The sequence below is a fragment of the Anabrus simplex genome, chromosome 5, assembly GCF_040414725.1.
Source record: "Anabrus simplex isolate iqAnaSimp1 chromosome 5, ASM4041472v1, whole genome shotgun sequence".
In the NCBI taxonomy this organism is placed as follows: Eukaryota; Metazoa; Arthropoda; class Insecta; order Orthoptera; family Tettigoniidae; genus Anabrus; species Anabrus simplex.
This window is the reverse complement of record NC_090269.1, coordinates 86,906,787-86,930,374: the sequence shown is the minus strand read 5'-3', so window position 1 is coordinate 86,930,374 and position 23,588 is coordinate 86,906,787. Positions and strand designations below refer to the sequence as shown.

The 23,588-nt window shown below is 37.3% G+C and overlaps 1 protein-coding gene across 1 annotated transcript in view; it reads left to right on the top strand.

The window, feature by feature from the left end:
- LOC136874371 (FRAS1-related extracellular matrix protein 2) overlaps positions 1-23,588 on the top strand; it is a 138,580-nt gene that overhangs the window by 108,053 nt on the left and 6,939 nt on the right. The window contains exons 13-15 of the mRNA XM_067148008.2: positions 6,605-6,866; positions 12,047-12,234; positions 12,313-12,465. Of these exons, the coding sequence (XP_067004109.2) occupies positions 6,605-6,866; positions 12,047-12,234; positions 12,313-12,465 (603 nt within the window). The remainder of the gene's footprint in view (positions 1-6,604; positions 6,867-12,046; positions 12,235-12,312; positions 12,466-23,588) is intronic.

The window sequence follows — 23,588 nt, the reverse complement described above, 5'->3', positions numbered from 1 at the left end:
GTAATTAGCAGCCGTTTTCATCCTGTTAAGGTGTTGTAGGATAAAAATATAATACGACTAAGTAGTACTGTAGTGTAGTAGTATATTAATTACCTTATTGTCATGTGATTTTTGTGTACTAACCTAGATAATATTTCTTTACTTTCATTTTGTTTTTGTGCACAGAATAAGTTATTTAATTTTTTTTAATTTTCATTATTCTGTAAAGAATGGCTAAAGAGTGCAAGTGTAGGAACTGTGGGTGTGGCTATGCATTAAGAAGTATGAGGGAAGAGTTGGAGAGTTTGAGGGAGATAATTAGGATTCTCTGAAGGAAAGGAGAGAAAGTAGTCCTCCCTCAAACAACGTACAGGATACAGTATGTATAAAAGAGAGATGGGAAGGAAGGGGGGCAATTGTAGAAGACAGATGGTCTAATGTTTTAAGGGGAAGGAGATTGCAGGCTAAGGGCTCTATTCAGGATCAGAATTCAGGACAGGTGTCTGTGAGAAATCGGTATGAGGCACTGCAGGTAGAACAACAGAGGGAAGATGAGGAACAGGGAATTGTTACTGAGAAGTGTGGAAGTAGGAGGAAAGGAAATAGTAGAAAAGGGAAATGTAGAGTAGAGGATAGAAAAAGACAGATGAAACAGGATCATGGATGGAAGAAAAGTAAAGAGAAAGTAGCTTCTGCAGCATTCAGGAAATACAGGGCTGACCAGGAGGGGAGGTCATGTGGTATTCCATTGTTAGACATGTGGGGAAAGTGTGTGGAGGAAAGGAAACCAGAGTAGAGTGTTATCCAGGAATTAGGTTAAGGCAGATGTTGAGGAAAGTAGAAGAGAAGGAGGAGGGAAAGTGGAAGGTGGTAGTGTTTCATGTTGTTACCAACAATGTAAGGCAAACAGATATAAGTACTAATATAGTTGGGAATGTGTGGGATCTGGTAAATGCAGCATGGGTGAAGTTTAAGGAAGCTGAGATTGTTATCAGTGGAATGCTGTGTAGGAGGGATACTGACTGGAAGGTGATTGGGGATTTAACTGAGACTGTGGAGTAGGTACGTGGGAAACTGGGAGTGAGATTTCTAGATCCTAATGGGTGGGTAGGAGAAAGGGATCTGGGCTCAGTAGTACGAATAAGTTAGGAAATTTGTTTAGAAGGGTTATAGGGAGGTACATTCAGGGAAACCGAATGGTCTAGGGAGCGGTGATAAGGGTACAGGGATCTGAAAGTCAAGTAGGGATGACATAAAAATGTTAGTGTTATACTGTAGAAGTATTGTAAAGAAAGGAATAGAATTGATTTCATAGATACATACTGTACTTCCTAGATACTGTAATATGAATTGAATCTTGGATGAGAAATGATATAATGGATGCAGAAATTTTCTCACAGACCTGGAGTGTGTATTTTAGGGATATGATAGGAATGGTAGGAGGGGGAGTATTCATTCTGGTGAAAGAAGAATTTATAAGCTACAAAAAAGTTACAGATGACAAATGTGAAATTCTAGGTATAAGGATCATCTGTAAGAATATTAGGCAACTTGATGCCTTTGGAGTGTACAGACCAGGAAAGGGTAGCACTGACACTGATTCAGAATTATTTGATAAGATAATCATATGTGGGAAACAATATGAGTTAATATGGGAAGGGCAGCTGATTCTGGAAGTGATGGAACCAACTAGAGGGAAGAATATTCTGGATGTGCTGCTAGTAAAACCAGATGAGCTCTATAGAGAATACACAGTAATAGATGGAATTCGTTTTCATGAAGCTGTTTTTGTTGTAGTTAAAAATAAATGTGATAGAAAGGAAGATCTTAAAAGTAGGACTATCAGGCACTACCGTATGGCTGATAAAACAGGCATGAGGGAGTTTAAAAAAAAGTGACTATGATCGGTGGAAAATGATACATAAAAATATAAACATACTCTGAGATGTGTTTAAAGCAATTGCTGAGGAATGTGAAAACAGGTTTGTTCATTTAAAGGTGGTAAGGAATGATAAAAACGCACTATATTCTTACAGAGAAGTAAAGAGACTGAAAAGGAGGTGCAGGTTGGAAAGAAATAAGAGTTAGAAATGGCTGTGGAAGTTAGAAGAATTTGAAGGAATTTATTAGGAAATTGAATCTAGCAAAGAAGTCAGCTAAGGATAACATGATGGTAAGCATGGAAGGGTATGTATAGGTACTTCAAGGCTGAAACAGGTTTCAAGAAGGACATTCCAGGAATCATTAATGAACAAGGGGAGTTTGTTTGCAAGGATCTTCAAAAGGCAGAAGTATTCAGTCAGCAGTATGTAAAGATTGTTGGTTCAGAGTGTGGAGGTGACCAATACTAAAGAGGTATTACAATTTACGTATGATAACAATGACATTTTCAATAAGATAAAAAAGTTGAAAACTGGAAAAGCAGCTGGAATTGATAAGATTTCAGGGAATATACTAAAGACAATGGGTTGGGATATAGTTCCACATCTGAAGGACTTATTTGATTGTTGTTTGCATGAAGGAGCTATACCAAATGAATGGAGAGTTGCTATAGTAGACCCTGTGTATAAAGGAAAGGGTGATATAACTAAGATGAGAATTCCTCAAGGCAGTATTATTGGACATTTATCCTTTCTTATATATAAAAATGGTATGAGTAAAGATGTTGTGCCAGAGATAAGGCTATTTGTGGATGATGTTATTCTGTACAGAGTAATAAATAAGTTACAAGATTGTGAGAAACTCTAAAATGACCTTGATAATGTTGTGAGATGGACAATAGGCAATGGTATGATGATAAATGGGGTTAAAAGTTAGGTTGTGAGTTTCTCAAATAGGGAAACTTGCATCAGTTTTAATAACTGCATTTGATGGGGTGAAAGTTCCTTTTGAGGATCATTGTAAGTACCTAGGTGTTAATATAAGGAAAGATCTTCATTGGGGTAATCACATACAAGGGATTGTAAATAAAGGGTACAGATCTGGACGTGGTTATGAGGGTATTTAGGGATTGTATTAAGAATGTAAAAGAGAGGACATATAAGTCTCTGCTAAGATCCCAACTAGAGTATGGTTCCAGTGTTTGGGACCCTCACCAGGATTACTTGATTCAAGAGCTGGTAAAAATCCAAAGAAAAGCAGCTCAATTTGTTCTGGATGATTTCCGACAAAAGAGTAGCATTACAAAAAAGTTGCGAAGTTTGGGCTGGGAAGTTTCGGGGAGAAAGGAGACGAGCTGCTCGACTGAGTAGTATGTGTTACAAATCTCATGGTATGGTCCGTATTGAAATGAACTTAAAGTCAAAGAATAATACTAGATTATAAATTCCACCTATTCAATAGGTTTCTCACCTAGGTGATAAGTGCCGGGCTGTCAGTGGAGAGATGACATGGAATGACATTAGTAGATGAATAAGTTTGAGTGGTGTCTTTAAAAGTAGGACAGATCACAATATGCAGATAAAGTTGGAATTCAAGAGGACAAATTAGAGCAAATGTTCGTTTATAGGAAGGAGAGTTAGGGATTGGAATAAGTTACCAAAGTAGATGTTCAATAAATTTCCAATTTCTTTGCAATCATTCTATATGTTCAGTGGTTCAGTGAACCTCCTAGAAATTGGTAACTCTTGGTAAAATGGTTTATCAAGGACCTATTCCTTTAATTAGTGTTAGTTGTTAATAGTTCATCCTATGGCGTTGGTGCTGTACTGAGTCACCTCATCGATGCGGTGGAGCACCCAATAGCTTTTGAATCAGCTATGTTGAATTCAGCCCAGTGACATTTTAGCCAGCTTCATAAGGAAGCATTAGCACTTGTGTTTGAAGTTCCATAAATATTTTTTTGGGAGGGAATTCCTTCTGTACAATGACCATGAGCCGCTAAAGGCATTGTCTTCGGAAAACAATTTTTTTTTTTCAAATGTGTTGTTCAGGACTAGTAAGATAGTCAGTCATTTTATTGGCTTATAATTATAAATTCATGTGTAAAAAGGTAATCAGATTCCTCAAGCTGATTCCATATCTTGTTTACCCTCGAGGGATAATGTTGCCATCCCTGAGTGTAATGTTTTGTATTTGAATACCCCCTATTGTCGTACAGAGATGTAGCAGAGTCGACTATGTCTGATACTATTTTATGTAAAGTTGAAAAGTATGTGCAGTCCAATTGGTCTCATTATAATGCTAAAAGGGAGTCCAACTTATGGTGCTATTACAGGATGCGGCATAGTCAGTGAGTGATGGTTGTCTGCTACACGGGAATAGAATTGTGGTCCCTCGTTCCGTCCAGTGTAAGGTCATGGTGATTTTGCACCATAACCACAATGGTATTGTCAGAACCGAAATATTTGCAAGGTCGTATGTCTGGTGGCCGTGTTTGAATGAAGACATAGAAAGAATGGCCCACGTTGTGTCAGTCAGTTGGTCTTTCCCTAAAAAGGATAGAGTTTCCTGGCAGGATTCCCAGGAGTACTTCGAGCAAGTCCACATAGACCTGTTTGAATTACAAGGTATAAAGTTTCTTATATTATCTGATTCATGGTCTAAATGGATAAAATGTTTTTCATTAAAGACTACGGCATTTCAGCCAGTACTAGATAAAATTAGAGGAGGTATTCGCTAGGTTCGCATACCCCCATACAATAGTAACCGACAATGGTCCTCCTTATAGTAGTCAAGAATTTGCTACATACTGTAGAGATAAAGGAATAAAATTAATGTTCAGTCCACCGTATAACCCTCAAAGCAATGGTTTGGCTGATTAATCTGTCCAAACCTGTAAGAAAATGCTTGTCAAGTCCATATGTCCCCTAAAAATTAAAATCTCATCCACCGAGCAACGTCTAGCGGACTGCTTATTCTATTACAGATCTACACCCTCATCAGTCGCAGGAATCACCTATAGCTAAAGTCTTGCTGTACCAGCCACAGAATCCTCTGACTGTCATGAACCCGGTTATTAATAAGTCTTTGCATAAAGTATCATTTGGAAGTTCAAACTCAAAAGACCAAGAGGATAATCATTTTCGCTGTAGGATTTTTGAGGCTGGATTGCTGTAGGATTTTCGAAGCTGGGGAGAAGGTTTTTGTAGAAATAAAAAATTTAAAAGACTATCAGAAATGTGTTCCAAGAAGAATAATGTGTAGGTTGGGTTCGAGAGTTTACTCTGTTGTGGTAGATTTGTTCGGTTGGGAGACGACACGTACTGTGCATGTTAACCAGTTAAAGCAAAGTGCTCTTAAAATTTCTATTCCTGCTATTTCTGATTTTTCAGAAAAGTCTTTTTTGGGGCCTATGAGCAGACAAGAGTCTGCACATGGAGTCCATCAATGCTAACTGCAATCAGCAGCCTAGCCTAGTGGTGATGGGGAAGAGCGGGCAATTATGAAATCAGGTGGTGATTATGTCACCAGGTCTGGCAGAGTGGTTCGCACTCTGACCTAGATTCTTAAGTAACTAGCACAATGTGTGTTTATTGTACACATTTAAAGTAAAATAAATAGGCTTTGATTTTAGGTAATCTAATATACTTTTGTGGAATTGTATGTATCCCTTACTAGTGGGGCGAAGTAATGATATGTATGCTCTTTGGGCCTTTACTGTGTGCTTCTGTTATATATATATACCGGTATATATGTTCTTTGGGGACTTACTGTTGTTTTTGTCGAATAATAAAACCATAGATTGGAAATGAAATTAAGATCTTGTCCTTGGACATATTAGTATATATTTTTTCCCTATAAATTAATTTAGTATTTGTATTACTATAAGTGTCAGTACGTATGTTTTGGTCATAAGTACATGATTTCAGTGCAGTCTTAGAGACCATGTGCCTATCTTATATTAATTAAATTGTCATCATAAGTCCTATCTGTGCCAGTGCAACGTCAAGCCAATTATAAGTAAAGTACTTTAATTAATCCTAACATCTAGTGGTTCAAACAGCAATGACTCCCAATTAATCCAGTTTAATGATGTTTTACTGTATTAGTAGCAGGCCCACTCATCTTCCACCAACCCCCCCGGATCATAATGTAGCTTTCTTTATTGATCAGTTAAGTGCCGTTACCTCCTTAATATCTCAAAAATTTCTCTCAACATATTTGTGGGGTTTGATCTTTTCCAAAGTCCAAATTATTTAAAAAAAAGTTCCGCACTTAACAGAGAGATGCTTACACTTATATAATTATGTCATTTTGTTTCTGAAATTTCCAGCGCATTCCACTCCAGATGCCTTTGGAATGTAAAGTTTTTCTCATACCAAGTTTCGACTTTCTAAAGTGCCTGAAATATCTCATTAATTCATAGGTCTATTTTCTGTTCAGTGCATATCTTTAAGTCATACTTTGTTATACTTAAGCTAATATGTCTCCTTAATTTCTCCAATTTTAGCCCCTCCTGTGAATTTTTAGTAAATGTTTGGAAACTTTAGGGTATGAGATTCTCTGGTATTAAGATTTAAATTTCTGGGGTGCATAGAAATGCTTCATTAATTAATGTCCATGTCCATTTTAATACTTATTTTTATACAACATTTCACTCCAACTTCCATTTATTAGTATACATACAGTACAATATTTCATCAGCTGTCCATAGATGCAATTCACTGTTGTGTACTATTTTCAGGTGCAAGACTATTCAGGAGTATTTGATGTGAGTCTGATACCTTGTGAAGTTGAGGAGGGAGTCTCATATTCGCACTTGGCACCCTGCAGACCCCAGCCTCCAGTAACATTTGAGCTAGAAGTGAGATTTCAACAAGTATCTGATCCAGTTCCAGTTGAATACAGTCTTGATACACAATTCTACCTGTCCAAGCAAAAGGATCTGTGGTTCATCGATAGTCTGGATGACTTCAAGGATGATTGGGATACAGCATACAAAAAAGGTGTCAGTTTTATAACGCAAGGCTGTAAAGGCCAGTCCTCTTTGAAAAAAAAAAAAAGAAAAAGCACCAGAAATTGAATGGATGAAAGCCATAACGGTATAAGTAGCATTTTGGTCATTCAGAGAAAAAGGCATTTAAACAGCTTAACACTCATATAAAGCATGCTATTTGTAGTTATACCACCCATCACTAGAGCGCAGAATATTACCGCTATCACTTGTATCTCTTTGTTGGTGAAAGGATACATCCTCTCGGAGTTACATCCTGCACTTAACTCATTTTTTTTAAAATGTCACTTATACTGTTATTCCATTCAATTTACCTGTAGTAAAAATCACTTGTTAGGTCTCAGTGGGTTTGGAACCTGTCTCATGACAGCAAGGGAATAATCAAATAATTCTGACTTCACTTTATCTACAACAAGTGTAGCGAAGTCAGAATTCATCATTGTATGTGCTTGTCATCACAGCATTTAGGAATTTAGCAAGATACATTGGTGTGACCCTAGCATTTATGTATTTACTGAGTGGGACCTTAGCTCAAGATGATTGTCGCTCATACATAGCAAATAATCATCTTCATGAAAAGTTTCCAGTCTTTGAATGTCTCCTATCTACCCACATTGTTCTACCGTTATTAACTTTTTCTTCTTTTTTCTTCCTACACATTTCTTTACTCCCTTCAGCTATTTTTGTTTTCCTCAATGTTTCTCTCCTTCCATTTTAGGTTCTTATTCTTTACTTATTCCCATACAGGCTCCTCATTCAGAAAGTCTCCCACTCATTAATTTTTCCTTCTGTCCAATTAGTCACTTCAGTTTCTCTTCCCAGGAACTCCTCCATAGGATTGTATTCCACTATAGTCTCTTTATTTAATTACCCATGTCTCTAATGCTTAGTTCAATATCAATACACAATAAGACCCTTTTCTTTAGTGTTTGTTCCACATGCTTGTGAGGTCTGCTATTTTGGCTCTTTGTCACCAATTAACATGAACGTGCACCCAGTCAGGATTTTGGCTGTCAAGCCATTGCTGCTCCAGCCATCCAACCATCCTTTGCAATCTCCTTCCAAAGCAAAACTAGTCTTTGCCACTGTTGCTGTTTCTGCTCAAAGTACATGCTTGTACTAGCATAGGTGGCTTGCTCTCATCTTTTCAGCAGTTGATACCTTTCCATATCACCTTGTCATGTGCAACACTACTATGAAGCATAAGGCCACATGCCCACCTGAGCATCTTTCTTACCATGATGGCAAGTCATTGTTCCACTTCTTTTGATGAGGGCTACTCTCAGCACTGTACAGGACTACTGGCACATTGTAGTTGGTATACTTTGGTCTTCTGCTGTTGTAGAATCTTCCTGTCACAGAGTACACCAATCACAGAATGCCATTTAAATACATAATAGACATGCTCATTTCATTCTGCTCTTAAGAGGAGAATAGGGCTTTCACAAAGGTTTTCCATCTAGATTTTTCATTTACTACTGATGTGCATTTAATGCTGTCGCCCAGGTGGCAGATTCACTATCAGTTGTGTTCCTAGTCTTTTCTTAAGTGATTTAAAAGAAGTTGAAAATTTGTTGAATACCTTCTTTGATAAACTATTCCTATCCCTAATTCCTTTTCCTATAAACAAATATTTGCCCCAGTTTGTCCTCTTGAATTTCAACCTCATCTTCATGTCATGATCTTTCCTACTTTTAAAAGCTCCATTAAAGCTTATTTGTCTACTAATATCATTCCACTGTACGGCTTCATGGCTAAATGTGTACCTGGCCTTTGGTCACAGGGGACCCGGGTACGATTCTCGGCAAGGTCGGTAGTTTTAACCATCATTGGTTAATTTTGCTGGCTCAGGGGCTGGGTGTATGTGTTGTCGTTGTCATAATTTCATCCTCATCACAATGCACAAGTCACCTACGGGAGTCAAATCAAAAGACTACTGACTTTCAATTGGCATATGGATGTGATGCCAGTAGTCGTACCATTTGATGGGAGGTGTTTGCGCTCGTATCCCACAGGCATGTTGCAGCATGTAAACCAAGAATCACTAAACTGAACTCTTGCTTCCTATTACAATGGTGCAAAACACATCAGCTGTAGACTCTAGATCAGAGGTGCTCAGCTGGGCACCCATTGAGGCTAGCCCAGTGCGGCCGGGCTGGCATAACGTAAATGCAGGCAGCTTACATAACAAGCATACATCACAGTAAAGCAAGAGAGCGTTCACACTTTTCAGGGAAAGGAGGGAACATTGACGTTCAATTGTGATTACGAAGGTCTCCTCCACTACTCAGCGAAATGCTGATTGGGGTGCAGTATTTAAAATAAAGTGCTATAATTGCAAAAAAACTGACCATTTCAAGATATTCTGGAATGATTTATACTGTGTTCAATATAAGCAGTCAGTTTTATTTTCTTATATTTGTTCATTGAAAGAAAACTGAGACATTATAATATTTTGTTACAATCTACAAAAGTTTAAGCGTACAAGCTACTATTTACAATTCCTTGGATGGACGTAACAGTATTTCCATTTAAAAAAAAAAAAAAGTAAAATTCCTGTTATTCATTAAGCAAAAAGTAATATAATTACATAATTCAACAAGTTTACTGCTTGATTTTGCACAGTGTTGTAGTGTTGTGTGACTTGCTCTGTTTACTGAATTTATGAAAACAGTATTTAAAATTTAATAGGCATCTGGTGATAACAGCTAGCCTCTAAATGGCTAGAGGGAGTTTCATTATGAGTGAGGACATAGATATTTACTAACGAAGATTAAAGTACAACAACAATGTAAATATATTTACCAGATAGATATACAGTATGCCTTCAAATAAATAACCTAACTGATATTACTCCTGGTAAGCATGATTGGATTGTTGGTGAGTTTATCAGGTAATTTAAATCCAAACAACCATAAGCCACAGCTTATCCACCTTAACTCCATATTATATTAGAAATGTTTCTAAAGCACCTCTTAAATTTTAATAGTGAAAATTGTAATTCATTATGTATCTTTTAAAATATTTGAGGTTGTAGGCCTAACTCTTTATTGTATCCGGTCAAAATACATAAACTGCAATGAACGTAAATAACTTATTTCTTACAACGTAAATTGTAAATAATGTGGATTTCTGCCCTCGTTCTTTCATTATTTTCTAACTCCATTTCAAACTTGGGTATGACAGCAGTGATCGAGAGTGACTGGGAGAACTTTGCCCAACCTTAACGACCTGTGATGTAGCCACAACGTCAGCATAGCATCACCTGCCTGCCCGCTTAAAGTGCTGGGCGCCCGTGGGACAGAATGTCCAGCATGAGCACCTCTGCTCTAGATCTATGGAAGAGTGATGAATCACACTACACTTTGTGGCAATCTACTGGATGAGTATGGACTTGATGGATGCAAGCGAACATTACTCAACAGAAAACATATTTCCCAGTGTGAAATTTGGCCAAGGAGGAATTTTGGAGAGGATCTAATTTTCATGGTTTAGTATTGGCCAACAGGTTTCAATTCTTCAGGTCATGAATACTGATGCTGCCATGCAGTACTGGCAATTGGAACTGTCCCTTTTCATTTTCAACATGACATTGTATTCATTAATAAAGCAAAGGCCATAACTAAGTGTTTTGTCAAAATAAGAGTACAGTACATGAAATCAAATGGCCAGGCCACAACCCTGATCTAAACCAGTTGAGCATCTACAGGATGAATTAAAGTACAGTTGACAGCCAGACCAGACTCTCCCAAAATGGCTACAGAACTGTTCTCCATGTTACTGAAGGAATTTTCTTTGTGAGCCTGTTATTATCCATTCTATATAAGTGACCATAGAATTGTAATCACCATTTCCTGATGGTATCTGTGATTTTTTTCTGTAACTTGATAGATTTAATGTGATTTGTTTTCATCCAAATTCCATTTTCACATTTAGGTCCTAAGATTTTTCTAAGGATTTTCCCTTCTTGTTTTTTGATCATCTTTAATCGAGATTTGCCACCAATTATAATAGTTTCAGATGTATAAAGTGCTTCTGTTTTAACTATTCTGTTATAAGATCGTCATTTTGCCTTTTTTTGAAATAGTTCTTTTATTGTATGCTCTTTGAAGTTTTGCAGTTTCTTCAATCAATCAATAGCTTTGTTCGTAATACAGTCAGAAACTGTTGCCATCTATCAGACGCATGCGCACATTCAAATTCGCGTTCGTAGTAGCGATCATAAGAGTTGCTGACCACTAATGTGTTGTTCGTACAAACTTTTCAAACTGTTGGAAGACATCAGCAAACCGTTGGAACAGTTTCTGATCCTGGACGGGAACTCTTTCAGTCAGCGAGTCAGAATATGCGCGCGCATATCCACTGCCATCTATGTTCGTTTCATAACTGACCTGAGAATTACTTCACGGCCGTTATTAGTTGCTGAAGTAACTTTACAAAATAAGTAAAATTTACCAAATATGAAAATATAGATATAACCCACTTCTGTATTTATATCTAAGTATATATTCAGACTTTCAACTAATATTACTAAGTAGTCATTCACGCTATCATACCGTGTTCATCAATTTTTAAACCTGAAGTTACGAATAAAATCCTAATTAATTTCTGAAGCTTACAGAATACAAAACACGTTGGTTCAAAACAGCAGACGTTTCCAACCACTTCCGTTCGTAGTGGAAATTAGCTCGTCACATTTCAAACTAGTTGCCAACCGCGCATGCGCATATGGACGATATCTCGAACTATCACGGATTCATTCTGCGAACAAACTTAATACTGATCTGCATTTAGGGCAGTCACCCAGGTGGCAGATTCCCTATCTGTTGTTTTCCTAGCCTTTTCTTAAATGATTTCAATGACATTGAAAATTTATTGAACATTTCCCTTGGTAATTTATTCCAATCCCTAACTCCTCTTCCTCCCATCCCCTTCCTTCCTTTGTTAGCTTGCTGATTTAACCCTGCTAGTTCAATAATTTTACCTAGATATTTAATTTTCTCAACTTGAGCAATATTTCCATATTTGGTGATTAATGGTTGACTGTTGAAACATAATCAAGTCCCTTCCATATACAGTACTTTGTTTTTAACTATGAATCAGGAAATTATAGATTCTACAAACATAAGATAGAATGTTTTTTGTTAAACAGTATTGTTTTGTTTGTTGCAGGTGATAAGATCTATGGTCGACTTATGATAAAACCTGTACAGAATCTCAAAGATTCTTTTTTGCTCAGTATTGAGAAGTGCTTTCTGTGTGATGGAGTGGATGGATACATTCCAAACTTTAATCCTGAAAAAGAAGAATATGGTTGTATAGCACCATCTCCAAATCTTCTTCACAACTTTAAAATAATTGTAAGCTATGAGAAATTTGTTGTAGTCTTCTTTTGTTGATTTCGAACATCACTTCAGTTTTAATTTTCTGTATTTCAGGATGCTACTTCACCAAGCTCTTGTGATGAAAGTTATGATCATATATCATTTAAAGCTAAGCTTCTAAAAGATGATGAAGAACTTTCTGAGAAGGAGAATATAGATAAATCAGGATCTGATGGTTTCTCATTTAGCCCTGATCCTCTGTTCCAGGTAATGTTATTTTACATTTTAAAAGTTAAGGAGGCCTAGAGAGATCAGCCAATTACTGAGTAAGATAGGGTTGTCTGATTTTTCAAAGAAAAAATTGCAGATATTTTAAAATAGCAGACAATGCTTAGTAACTTTTCTAAAAGAATGTTTTTTGAGGGTCCACTTTTTCAGTACATTATATGTTTTTTTATTAATTTACATAAATAATGTTAGATCATTACTATGGCTTAAGCAGGACATATTTTGCCTATATTTTAGGCATCTTCAACTGCCCTTCTCTAATATCTTAGATCAAAATTGCTAAGATCTTAGGCTTTGTTTATGATGAAATTCTTAAAATAGTTGAGCTACCAAGCATTACTCTGCCTAAAAAGTTATGCTTACACATACTATACATCTTATACAGTAGAATCTCGTTAATCTGAACTAATTGGGACCAGAGTCTGTTCGGATTATGAAATTTCAGATTAACCAGAGAATATCTTCTAATAATAATGTTATTGTTTTTACTTAATAGATTTACTGGCATGTAAAAGAAATCCTGCGGGACTAAATTCCAGCACTACTTTTATGGTTTCTGGAGACGGCTAGGTGCCGGGATTTGGTATATTATTGTAACTACTCATACAAGTATGTAAACACCACTTTATTCATCCACCTCAATTTAATATTATAACATTATTTTGGCTTCATGCAGATGATGTTTTATATTACCTTTGCTAAATCTCCAAGTAATTTTTACTGTAATAGGTCCTAAAATAAAATTAGAACTTGATATCTTCTCTTATTCAGGACTCAAGATTCAGAGCAATGGATAACTGACATTACTATAATGTAAATAGTAACTTTTGTATTCCAGGATGCTAATATTAGCGTACCACGTTCCTAAATGCAAAATAACAGCCATTGCATTTGTTAATATTTTTTAAAGAATAATAATGGCTTTACATCCCACTAACTACTTTTTCGGTTTTCGGAGACGCCAAAGTGCTGGAATTTAGTCCCGCAGGATTTCTTTTACGTGCCAGTAAATCTATTACACAAGGCTGATGTATTTGAGCACCTTCAAATACCATCAGACTGAGCCAGGATCGAACTTGCCAAGTTGGGGTCAGAAGGCCAGCGCCTCAACCATGTGAGGAAAATAGTTTCTACAATTCAGTACATACTTGAAATGTCCACTCATTAGCAGTTACATTAATAAAACACTGTAAAAAATTACAGTAGGGTAGTTAAGAACCCGTAGAGGAGAAAACGACTAAAACTAGGTTACAACTTCTCTCCTTACATAACATTAAGTTATTCTAGTAAAATATGACTAATAAAATGCAAGTAAATCTTCATTCTATAATAAGTTCTTTCATTTCAATTAGGAGAATGTTTTTAAAAAATTAAATATTTTAGTTCGGATTAACCGGACTTTCGGATTAACAGGGTTTGGATTAACGAGACTCTAGTGTAAAAACATCCTTAACATGACTGTTACACTTTAAAAAATTTGATTATATACCGGTTCAATCCAGTGTTACTTATAATGACGTTGGGCTGGCGTGAATGGTTCAGTCTAATAATGTCCGATGTGCGTGCAACCTATGAAAACTTAACTGATTTGATTGTCACTTTTTTGTGATGTTTATTTCTTGGATTAAAAATTCAGTTAATGTTTCATAGGATGTTGTTGATGTGGTCAGTCATCTGACTGTGTTTCTTCTTCATTGTCTTGTGATGATTAGAATTAAGTAAAATAGGGCTGCCTGCCGTTAATATGGGTTGAAGAGGGGACTTCTCAAGATTGTTCTTTCTGTTGTTGTGGACCTTATTGCTCATTAATGGGTTGAGAGAGGTGGATTGAAAGTCTGTAATGAGAAAAGTACTGTATCTTAGTTGTGAAGTTTATTTACATAATAAAGTATAAAATGGGGTACTAAATGGAATCTTTAATACAAGATGCTAAAATCGTTCCGTATTGACTGTTTTTACTTCAAATTAAATTTCCTTTGTAAAGTAAACGGAATCTTACTTGCCCCCTCACCATTCTTGAGAAGTCTCTTCTTCCGACTCATATTAACAGCAGGCAGCCCTGTTTTACTTAATTTTACTGAGCTCGATAGCTGCAGTCGCTTAAGTGCGGCCAGTATCCAGTAATCGGGAGATAGTGGGTTCGAGCCCCACTGTCGGCAGCCCTGAAGATGGTTTTCCATGGTTTCCCATTTTCACGCCAGGCAAATGCCGGGGTTGTACCTTAATTAAGGCCATGGCCGCTTCCTTCCACTTCCTAGGCCTTTCCTATCCCATCGTCGCCATAAGACATATCTGTGTCGGTGCGACGTAAAGCAAATAACAAAAAAAAAAAAAAAAAAAAAAAAAAACTTAATTTTAATCGTCACAAGGCAACGAAGAAGACAAACAGTCAGACAACTGACCACATCAACAACATCCCATGAAACCACAACTGATATTTTATCCCAAAAAATGAACATCACAATATAGTGACAATCAAGTCAGTGAAGTTTTCATAGGTTGCACACACGTTGGACCTTATAGACTGAGCAGTTCATGCCAGCCCAGTATCATTATAAGTAACATTGGATTGTACCAGTATATAATTAAATTTTTTAAAGTGTAACAATCATGTCAAGGTTGTTTTTATAAGATGTATAGTATGTCCAAGCATAACTTTTCAGTCAGAGCAATTCATGTCAGCCTAACTATTTTAAGCATTTTATCGTAAACATTGGTCATTGATATTGAAAAGGCATATGACAGTGTTCCTAGGACGAAAGTTTGGGACAGTCTGGTGCAAAAAGGAATTGGACAGGGATTAATAAAAATGATCATGGCATTGTATAAGGAATGTTGTAGTTGCATGCAAACACAAGTTGGCAGGACAAGTTGGTTCAAAATCACTAGCGGGCTGAGACAGGGAAGTGTTCTATCACCAATCCTGTTTACAATAGTAATGGATGACATCATGAGAATGGCAAAAGCAGCATATGGAGGAAGAGAAATGAATATGATGTTATTTGCGGATGATATTGTGATTTGGGGAGAAGGCGACGGGAAGGTTCAATAACAGTTGAATGTGGTGAATGGGAAGATTGAAGAATGTGGATTGAAAATAAGTGTAGAAAAGAGTAAAACTCTTGTTATGACTAGAGGGGAGAAAGAAGTGAAAGGTCAGATTAGACTTGCAGACAAGCCCTTGGAAGTAGTGAAAACGTTTAAATACCTGGAGAGTGAATTAATGGAGAATGTTCGACTGGATGCTGAGATTAGTAAAAGGATTCAAGCTGGAAGTTGTTTCTATCATAGTGTAAGAAATATGTTATGGGACAAAGATGTGCCAATGGAAGCAAAGGATACTATGTACAAGATGTATTACGTACCCATAACAACTTACGGAGCAGAAACTTGGACAATGACAAAGAAGGATGAGAGTCGAATACAGGCAGCCGAAATGAAATTCTTGAGAAGTATGATACAGAAGAGTAGAAGAGACAAAATAAGGAATGAGAAAATCTGGGAAGAAATTGGAGTGGAAAAAAATGAATGATAGAATAGAGAAGAGCCGACTAAGATGGTTTGGGCACATAAAGCGAATGAGCGACGAAAGAATGTCAAAAAAGGTGATGGAAATGCAAATCCAAGGAAGGAGAGGCCGTGGACGACCACAATTGAGATGGAAGGATACCATCCAATGCAGCATTATAGAAAGAAACCTGGACTGGGACACAGTGTTGGAGGAGGAGTGGTGGAAAGACCGAAGAAAGTGGAGAGGAACCATATTTGCCCCTACCCGGCTACAGCTGGATAAAGGGAAATGATGATGATGATGATGATGATGATGATGATATCGTAAACAAAGCCTAGGATCCTAGCAATTTTGATCTTAGATATCAGGAACAGCGGCTGAAGATGCCTAAGCAGCAAGTGAAACATTGTCCTGCTTAAGACATAGTAATGATGTAACATTATTTATGTATATTAACAAAAAAGGTGGAGCTTGAAGAAACATTCTTTCAGAAAGGTATATGTTATCCTTTACCACTCGTCTGTCGGGTGAGGCCCGACATTACGATATTCCCGTTCCGGTCGCATGTCGGGAGAGACCCGACATGGCATTCTATCGCCCACCGCTGGTCTGCCATCTCTTAGCCGACAAAATACACAATGATATACTGTACTGCCATCTTTTGGTTCCGCGTAGAACTTTGTAGAATCCAGATACTATTTGACAGTCAGTCAAAAATCTATCGCTTAGATGGCAGTGTAGCCGTCGGCTGTCCACTCACACACGTGCAAGCTCGAGCGATAGTAAACAAACATGGTCGCCATGTGCTCTCTAGTCGTATATATGTTGTATATGTTAGGCAACACAAAAAAACACAGTATTTTCGCACCTCTGCTCCTAATGAATATAGCTAATAGCATTTCACGATGCCTAAAAGTGAACAGACGATGGTCGGTTTGTGTACCTTAACCCAACATGCACCTGATGCTGACGGCTGGCACAATTATAAATCAACAGATTCAGATTTCAAGAAATTGCCGTTTAGAGGGGTTTCAGCCTACGAACTACCACGAGGTATGAAAACAGAGACTGAATAGAGTTTTCAGTTGCTTTTTAGCGATAATTTGTACGCTAAATTATTAACAAAACCAATCTGCATGCGATAACGGTAATAATATTAATAATAAAAAAGCAAAATAATTCATCTTAAATTCCATATATTGCTTTTATTTGCTCCAGTATAGCTTGCTGTAAACGTGTATAGCCTAACTACATCATTTAAAAGCAAGTGCTATCTCCAAAATCATGAAAGATTAATACAGGTCATATAAGACAAAAATGTACATTTATATACGAGTAGGAGAGGCAACACAGGGAACTTTAATTCGAGGGGTAAGGGCAGTGGCGGCTCGTTTGGGAGGCGCTAAGGCACGCGCCCCCCACGGGGTTCCATTAAATTCGGGAATTTTAATCTTAAATGTTAACAAGGGAAATATTTTACTATAAGATTATTATCAAGGGCGCGAGTTGTACTGTGCTGCGGCGCAATGCGCTGCTGGCCCTACGCAGGAGGGCGCTCTCTCACAGCGGACCAAATACTCCCGAGTCTCGCTTGACTGGCCTTGAGGGAGCCAATCAGAGGCGCAGTAGAGATGTGCTGTTCTACGGAGATTCCGGCGCGTTTCTGCCGCGGCCCATCGTTGCAGCCAACCTACCCGAAACATTGGTGATCTGATTTCTATTTAACAGGGGTCAGTTTATGCCATTTCTCTCCTAAAACTAGGAACTATTTTACTGAGGCACTTACCTGAGTTAAATGTGCCGGTATACATTTAAAATAGTCTTGTAATTTTTAGGATTATTAACTAACGAAACCAGTAACGACTGTAACTACTGGCTCCTCGCACTTGACTCATGTTGGCAATACTCACTAGAGAGCGCGATGTTTAACTTTGTGTTGGTGAATGACCGTGATGTGACTGTGACAAGGTGAAATTAGGAGAAAGGTTGTGATTTATATGTAGGCGTAGTGTTATGTATGCACTTCGTACAGTATGATTACCGTCGAACATATTAAAGAACTAACGTTTTCTTCTCTTTCTACTGAGAAGAAAGTCGAACTGAAGGAGTGTTTTAGGCCGACACCAGACTTCTTGTTGAAAAAACCGGAGACAAAGAAAAATGAAGCTTTCCAAAGACAAATTAGTTCTCCTGACGTATATAACAAGAACTTGCGGATATGTAGAAGTGATATCTCAGAAACCTTTTACTGCTTTCCTTGCCCGCTATTCTCCCGTTCTAGGAAAGGAGATAAATGGATCACCACAGGGGTGATATCAATAGTACCATGGACTTTGAAATGCTTGATGAAGTCAATGTCGTGTCTTGTGTAAGTGATCACTACAATGAAACTATTCGTAAACATAACTTGATGGTGGACAAGAACAGGCAAATATTATTATTATTATTATTATTATTATTATTATTATTATTATTATTATTATTATTATTATTATTATTATTATTATGTATGTTAAGTCTTCAGCCCTAAGGCTGGTTGGACCCTCAACAGCTCTGCCATCAGCTGTCATAGATGGCCTAGGCATCACTGAAGAGGCATACTAGGGAAATGAGGAGTGAGGTAGTTTCCCGTTGCTTTCCTCACTGAGCCAGAAGTTGCTGTTACATATCAGTCTGCGAAGCCCACTGAAATGCACGCACCAACCGACCCTATGAGCAACATTTTCACACCATTCATAGCAGGGACTGGCTGCAGAAGGAATGGAATTACTAGCATCGCTCATACCTCAGTCACTTTCATATTGTCAAAGCCAAGGATAAGACAGAGACAGATCAATGAAAGTAACAAAATTGCTCTAGCCCATACCAGAAGACATAGTGCACTGTAAACACTAGGTCCTGCCAGTAAAGGCATATAATAATAATAATAATAATAATAATAATAATAATAATAATAATAATAATAATAATAATAATAATAATCATAATAATAATAATCATAATCATAATCAAAACAATTGCGTATGCATTGCACCGTATAGTGTTCGAATTGTGTATCTTGATAACATGTTTTGAAGAACTTGAGATATTTGTGGAATTATGAAACTAAGGTGCGCCCCCCACTGCTGATATCCACGAGCCGCCACTAGGTAAGGGTTATTCAATACAAACCTAATGATAAGATTTATAACTTGTAACACTTGGTAACTCTGACCCCAATATCTCAGACTTTAGATAGCTTGGGGAAACTGTTTTGGAAATAACATTTTAATTATTAATTTGGCACTCACATTCTGGTTGGCTAAAATATTACACAATTAGATAATGCAAGGGGCTGGTGGATTTCTTGCAATGAATGGTACTACACTCTTGCTCTACCCTGGTGCTAAACAGAGGAAGCATGCATACATGGTCTCAGAAAATTGAGAGAAAGCATGTCAAATGGAGCCTGTGCTTAACAAAACAATTGTGTTGAACTAGGGAAAGTTTGTTTCATTAAGTGTTGGAGAGAAATGTAAACTTATTGCTTTTATGATGTGTGGATAATCAGTTTCTGTAAATGTGAAATAATGCACATAACACACAATATATAATTTTAAAATGAAATATAGCACTACATTTACTGATTTATGAACACAAAGGCCATTGAGTGAGAGATGAATTACATAACATTCTTTGACTTCTCTTGAGTGGAATACTCACTGTAGTAGTTCTCGGAGAAGTATCCTATTGCAAACACAGTTTTAAAATCACCATCAGTTGTCTTGTGTTTACTATTCTTGTAATGGATAATCAAGAAGAGACTGAATTACTGTATGTTAAATATTCTTCTAACGGACAGTTAAAAGTATGTGAAATATTGTTCACTTCAGGGTAATCAGAATTTTCACCAATTCCAATTAGCTTTAATCAGGAGTCGGGTTTTCACCAGGAAAATCCCATATAAATTGGGCTATCTAGCAACCCTGCTGATGTTCTGGCTGGCAAATATATCGACAACTCCATTGTTAAGTTTGGAATTTCACGAATTTCCTCCTTATGAATTGAACAGACAGCCAGTGAATTCAGCCTGTCTTGGGTCATACTGTTCCTAAGGAGTTTATAATATATTCTTTAATCAGGAGATAGTGGGTTCGAGCCCCACTGTTGGCAGCCCTGAAGATGGTTTTCCATGGTTTCCCATTTTCACACCAGGCAAATGCCGGGGCTGTACCTTAATTAAGGCCATGGTCGCTTCCTTCCTATTCCTGGGCCTTTCCTATCTCATCGTCGCCATAAGACCTATCTGTGTCGGTGCGACGTAAAACAAATAGCAAAAAAATAAATATATATATATATTCTTTCCTAGGTACTGAAATATCCTTTGCCTCCATTGTTGAAATGAGCGGCAGTTGGTACAATTTACAGAGTATTGTATACTTCAGAAAATAATTCCTCAAATGAATGCTGCATTAGAAAATGGAATAGATCACAGACTGAAGAAATATCTTGGCAAGTGTCATTGCCATTCATTTTCAGATCATTGTTCAGTTACTCTTTGTAAATAATGGGACTGTTATTTGATGCAAGAAGCTAGCAGAGGAAGCCAAGAAAAATCCGTTCATAGCCCTACATCCAAAGAAACAACCACAGACGCACTACATAGGTATGGAAAACTGGGAATCAAACTTTAGTAAGATTCTCAACATCGAAGGTCCAGTGCACCCCAGAAAAGATCTACATATCATCACTCCACATATACAAATAGACTGGGTACCCCTGACCATAGAGGAAACTAGAATTGCTATAGACAGCACCAAAAACAAGAAAGCCGCAGGTCCGGACGGGATCTATAATGAATATGTAAAAGACACTGCACACCTGCTAGCCCCTATATGGACGAAATTATATAACAAATGTATAGAAACAGCTTCCATTCCCGACCAGTGGAGAAAGTCAATTGTAAAAGTTCTGTATAAAGGCAAAGGAGACCCAAGAGATCCCAATAAGTACAGAGGCATAGCACTGGAAAACTGCCCTTTCAAAATATTCACCAAAATTATAACAGGAAAAATAAATGAGGAAATAAAGGAGCATCTGCCAGAGAACCAATTTGGGTTTAGAAAAGGACGATCTACCCTGAGCGCTATTGAACTCCTGCTAAACCAAATCTGGGATGCCTTAGAAGACAACGGAAAATATTACACTATCTTCATAGATTTTACAAAGGCTTTTTACCTGATAAACAGGAAGCTAGTGATAGACAAGCTTAAGGAGATGCTAGGCACGAACAACATATGGGTCTATCTCATCACATCAATACTGCAATGGAACAAAGTACAAGTTTCGGGTAACCTCACTCTGTCAGATCCAATAGCTCAATCAAACGGGGTCCTACAGGGTGACCCACTGAGTCCTTTGCTGTTTATACTTTCAACTGCAGATATCCCAAGAATTACCCAAAAGGAGGGAGTATTTTCTTGCGCGTATGCTGATGACATTGTAATTGGCTCAAGAGACATAACAAAACTACAGGAAACTGTAAGTGACGTGCAAAATTGGTGCTCCGAAAACAAGCTGTACATAAATATCTCAAAAACAGACACCATGATCTTCAGGAAAGGAGGGAGAGTACCCACCTCAGAGATCTTCATAAAAAATTAAAGATAGTACCAGGCTTCAAATATTTAGGCATCACCCTGCAATCAAGCGCATATTGTTTTAAAAAATATATCACAGAAAAGGCAATTCAAGCAATTTATTTATTTATTTATTTATATCGTGTCAGAAGCATACATAAGTTTAAAATTAAAGATAAGGAAGAACATAAAACATAATATAAATACTCCAATGGCGAAGAGCCACATTAAACTATGTGAGCCCAAAACCTTGCAACATCAAGTGCATTTGGCTTCGCTTTAACCAGGTCTTCTGTTGTGCAGCTGAATGGGCATGAACTCCATTGCAGCAAATGGGCTGTGGTCTGCTCTTCTCCACATACACACAAGGTACTGTCCACTTCGAAACCCCATTTCTTCTGGTTTACCCTGCACCGCATTGCCAATCATGAAATAAAAGACATTAGATCACTCACTCTGGAGACAGCAATTTTGCTATTCAGAGTAAAAATTCTTCCAATAATGACTTATGGCATTGAAATTATCTGGTCACATTTAACAATGGGGAACCTATCAACCTTGGAAAGGGTAAAAGCGAACTATATAAAGAAGGTGATAGGTGTATCAAAAACGACATGATCTAGACTTGTATATCTCCTGGCAAGGGAATCATTTCTCGTAGAAGATCTCAGGACAAGTATGCCCCTACCGAACACTGGTGCATCAGAGAAACTGCTGGCAAAACTGACGGAGAAGAGAGAAGAAGTCCAACCAGGCTTCTATGGCACAGGGGCAATTATAGATTGCTCATGGAATAAAAGCTAATTTTGAATTAAGACATATCATTACAAGATTAGCAGCTCATGGTTTTCATCACTTACTCTGCAAATCAAAACACTTCCATGACCCAAGTATAGACTGTGAGTGCACACTATGTGGAAAAACGTGTGAACAGTACCACATTGAATTCTGTAAAAGAAGAACAATGTCTATATGTGATTATGCAAATATGTAACCCATTAATGTAATCTATATTCTCAGTTATGGCTATTTGGCTGCATTAAATATATTATTATTTGATGCAAAAGTGCTGACTATGCTGGGACATTTTTTCTAATGGCCAGTTTCTGGTACACCACAGTTACCTGTGAGTTACCTAAATGTGCTTGTAACTTTAATTGCACTGTTAACTTTAATGAGTTTCCAGAAACTTTAATCCAGATTTACAAGCCCTGGTAATAAACAGAACAGTTATCATCACGTTTAGTATCTCTTGTCCTCCAATAGATGTCTCTATGCAAATGTCTTTAGGGTTATTTTGGTAGTATCTAGTTACTTTTACTAACAGAAGTTTTCTACAACGAAAAATGATTGGCAAATATGTACAATTAATCTGATTTTGCATGTAATAATCTCTCATCATATGAATATGTGTATGATCTAATAATGCAAAAATTAGATATATTTCCCCTTCTTTCTTATTCACAGTACGCAGACATCATCTTAAATTTCACCTTAATCATTGTCGTCAGTAAAATGATAAAAATACACCACAATTACCAAACAGATCACTTTTTACTGATCCAGAACACAATAAGCATAAATGAAAATAATCATACAAATGAAAATGTGCTTACATATAGGAACCTATCATTCCAGCACTGAAGTTCTGTACCGATGGTGCGATATCCATTTGTTCTCACTGCATCTGTTGCAGATTTTTTTAGTAGACTGCAAACAAAGCAAAAACTCCTACTTAAAAAATGCATATGCTGTTTTTCTCTTCAAGGATGCTGGACGTGTACGGCAAGATTGCAGTTTCTTCAGTTTTTCTTCCGTATTTCGGCGTCGAGTCTTATGTGCAAAATGTTGCTTATTCCTGCTCATATCTCTCTGGGAACTCGCTCATTTATCATTCTTCTTTGACATGTAATTTCACCTGAACAAATGCCAAACCCTTCAAGAATTCCATTTTTTTCTTTTCTTCCGGGCTT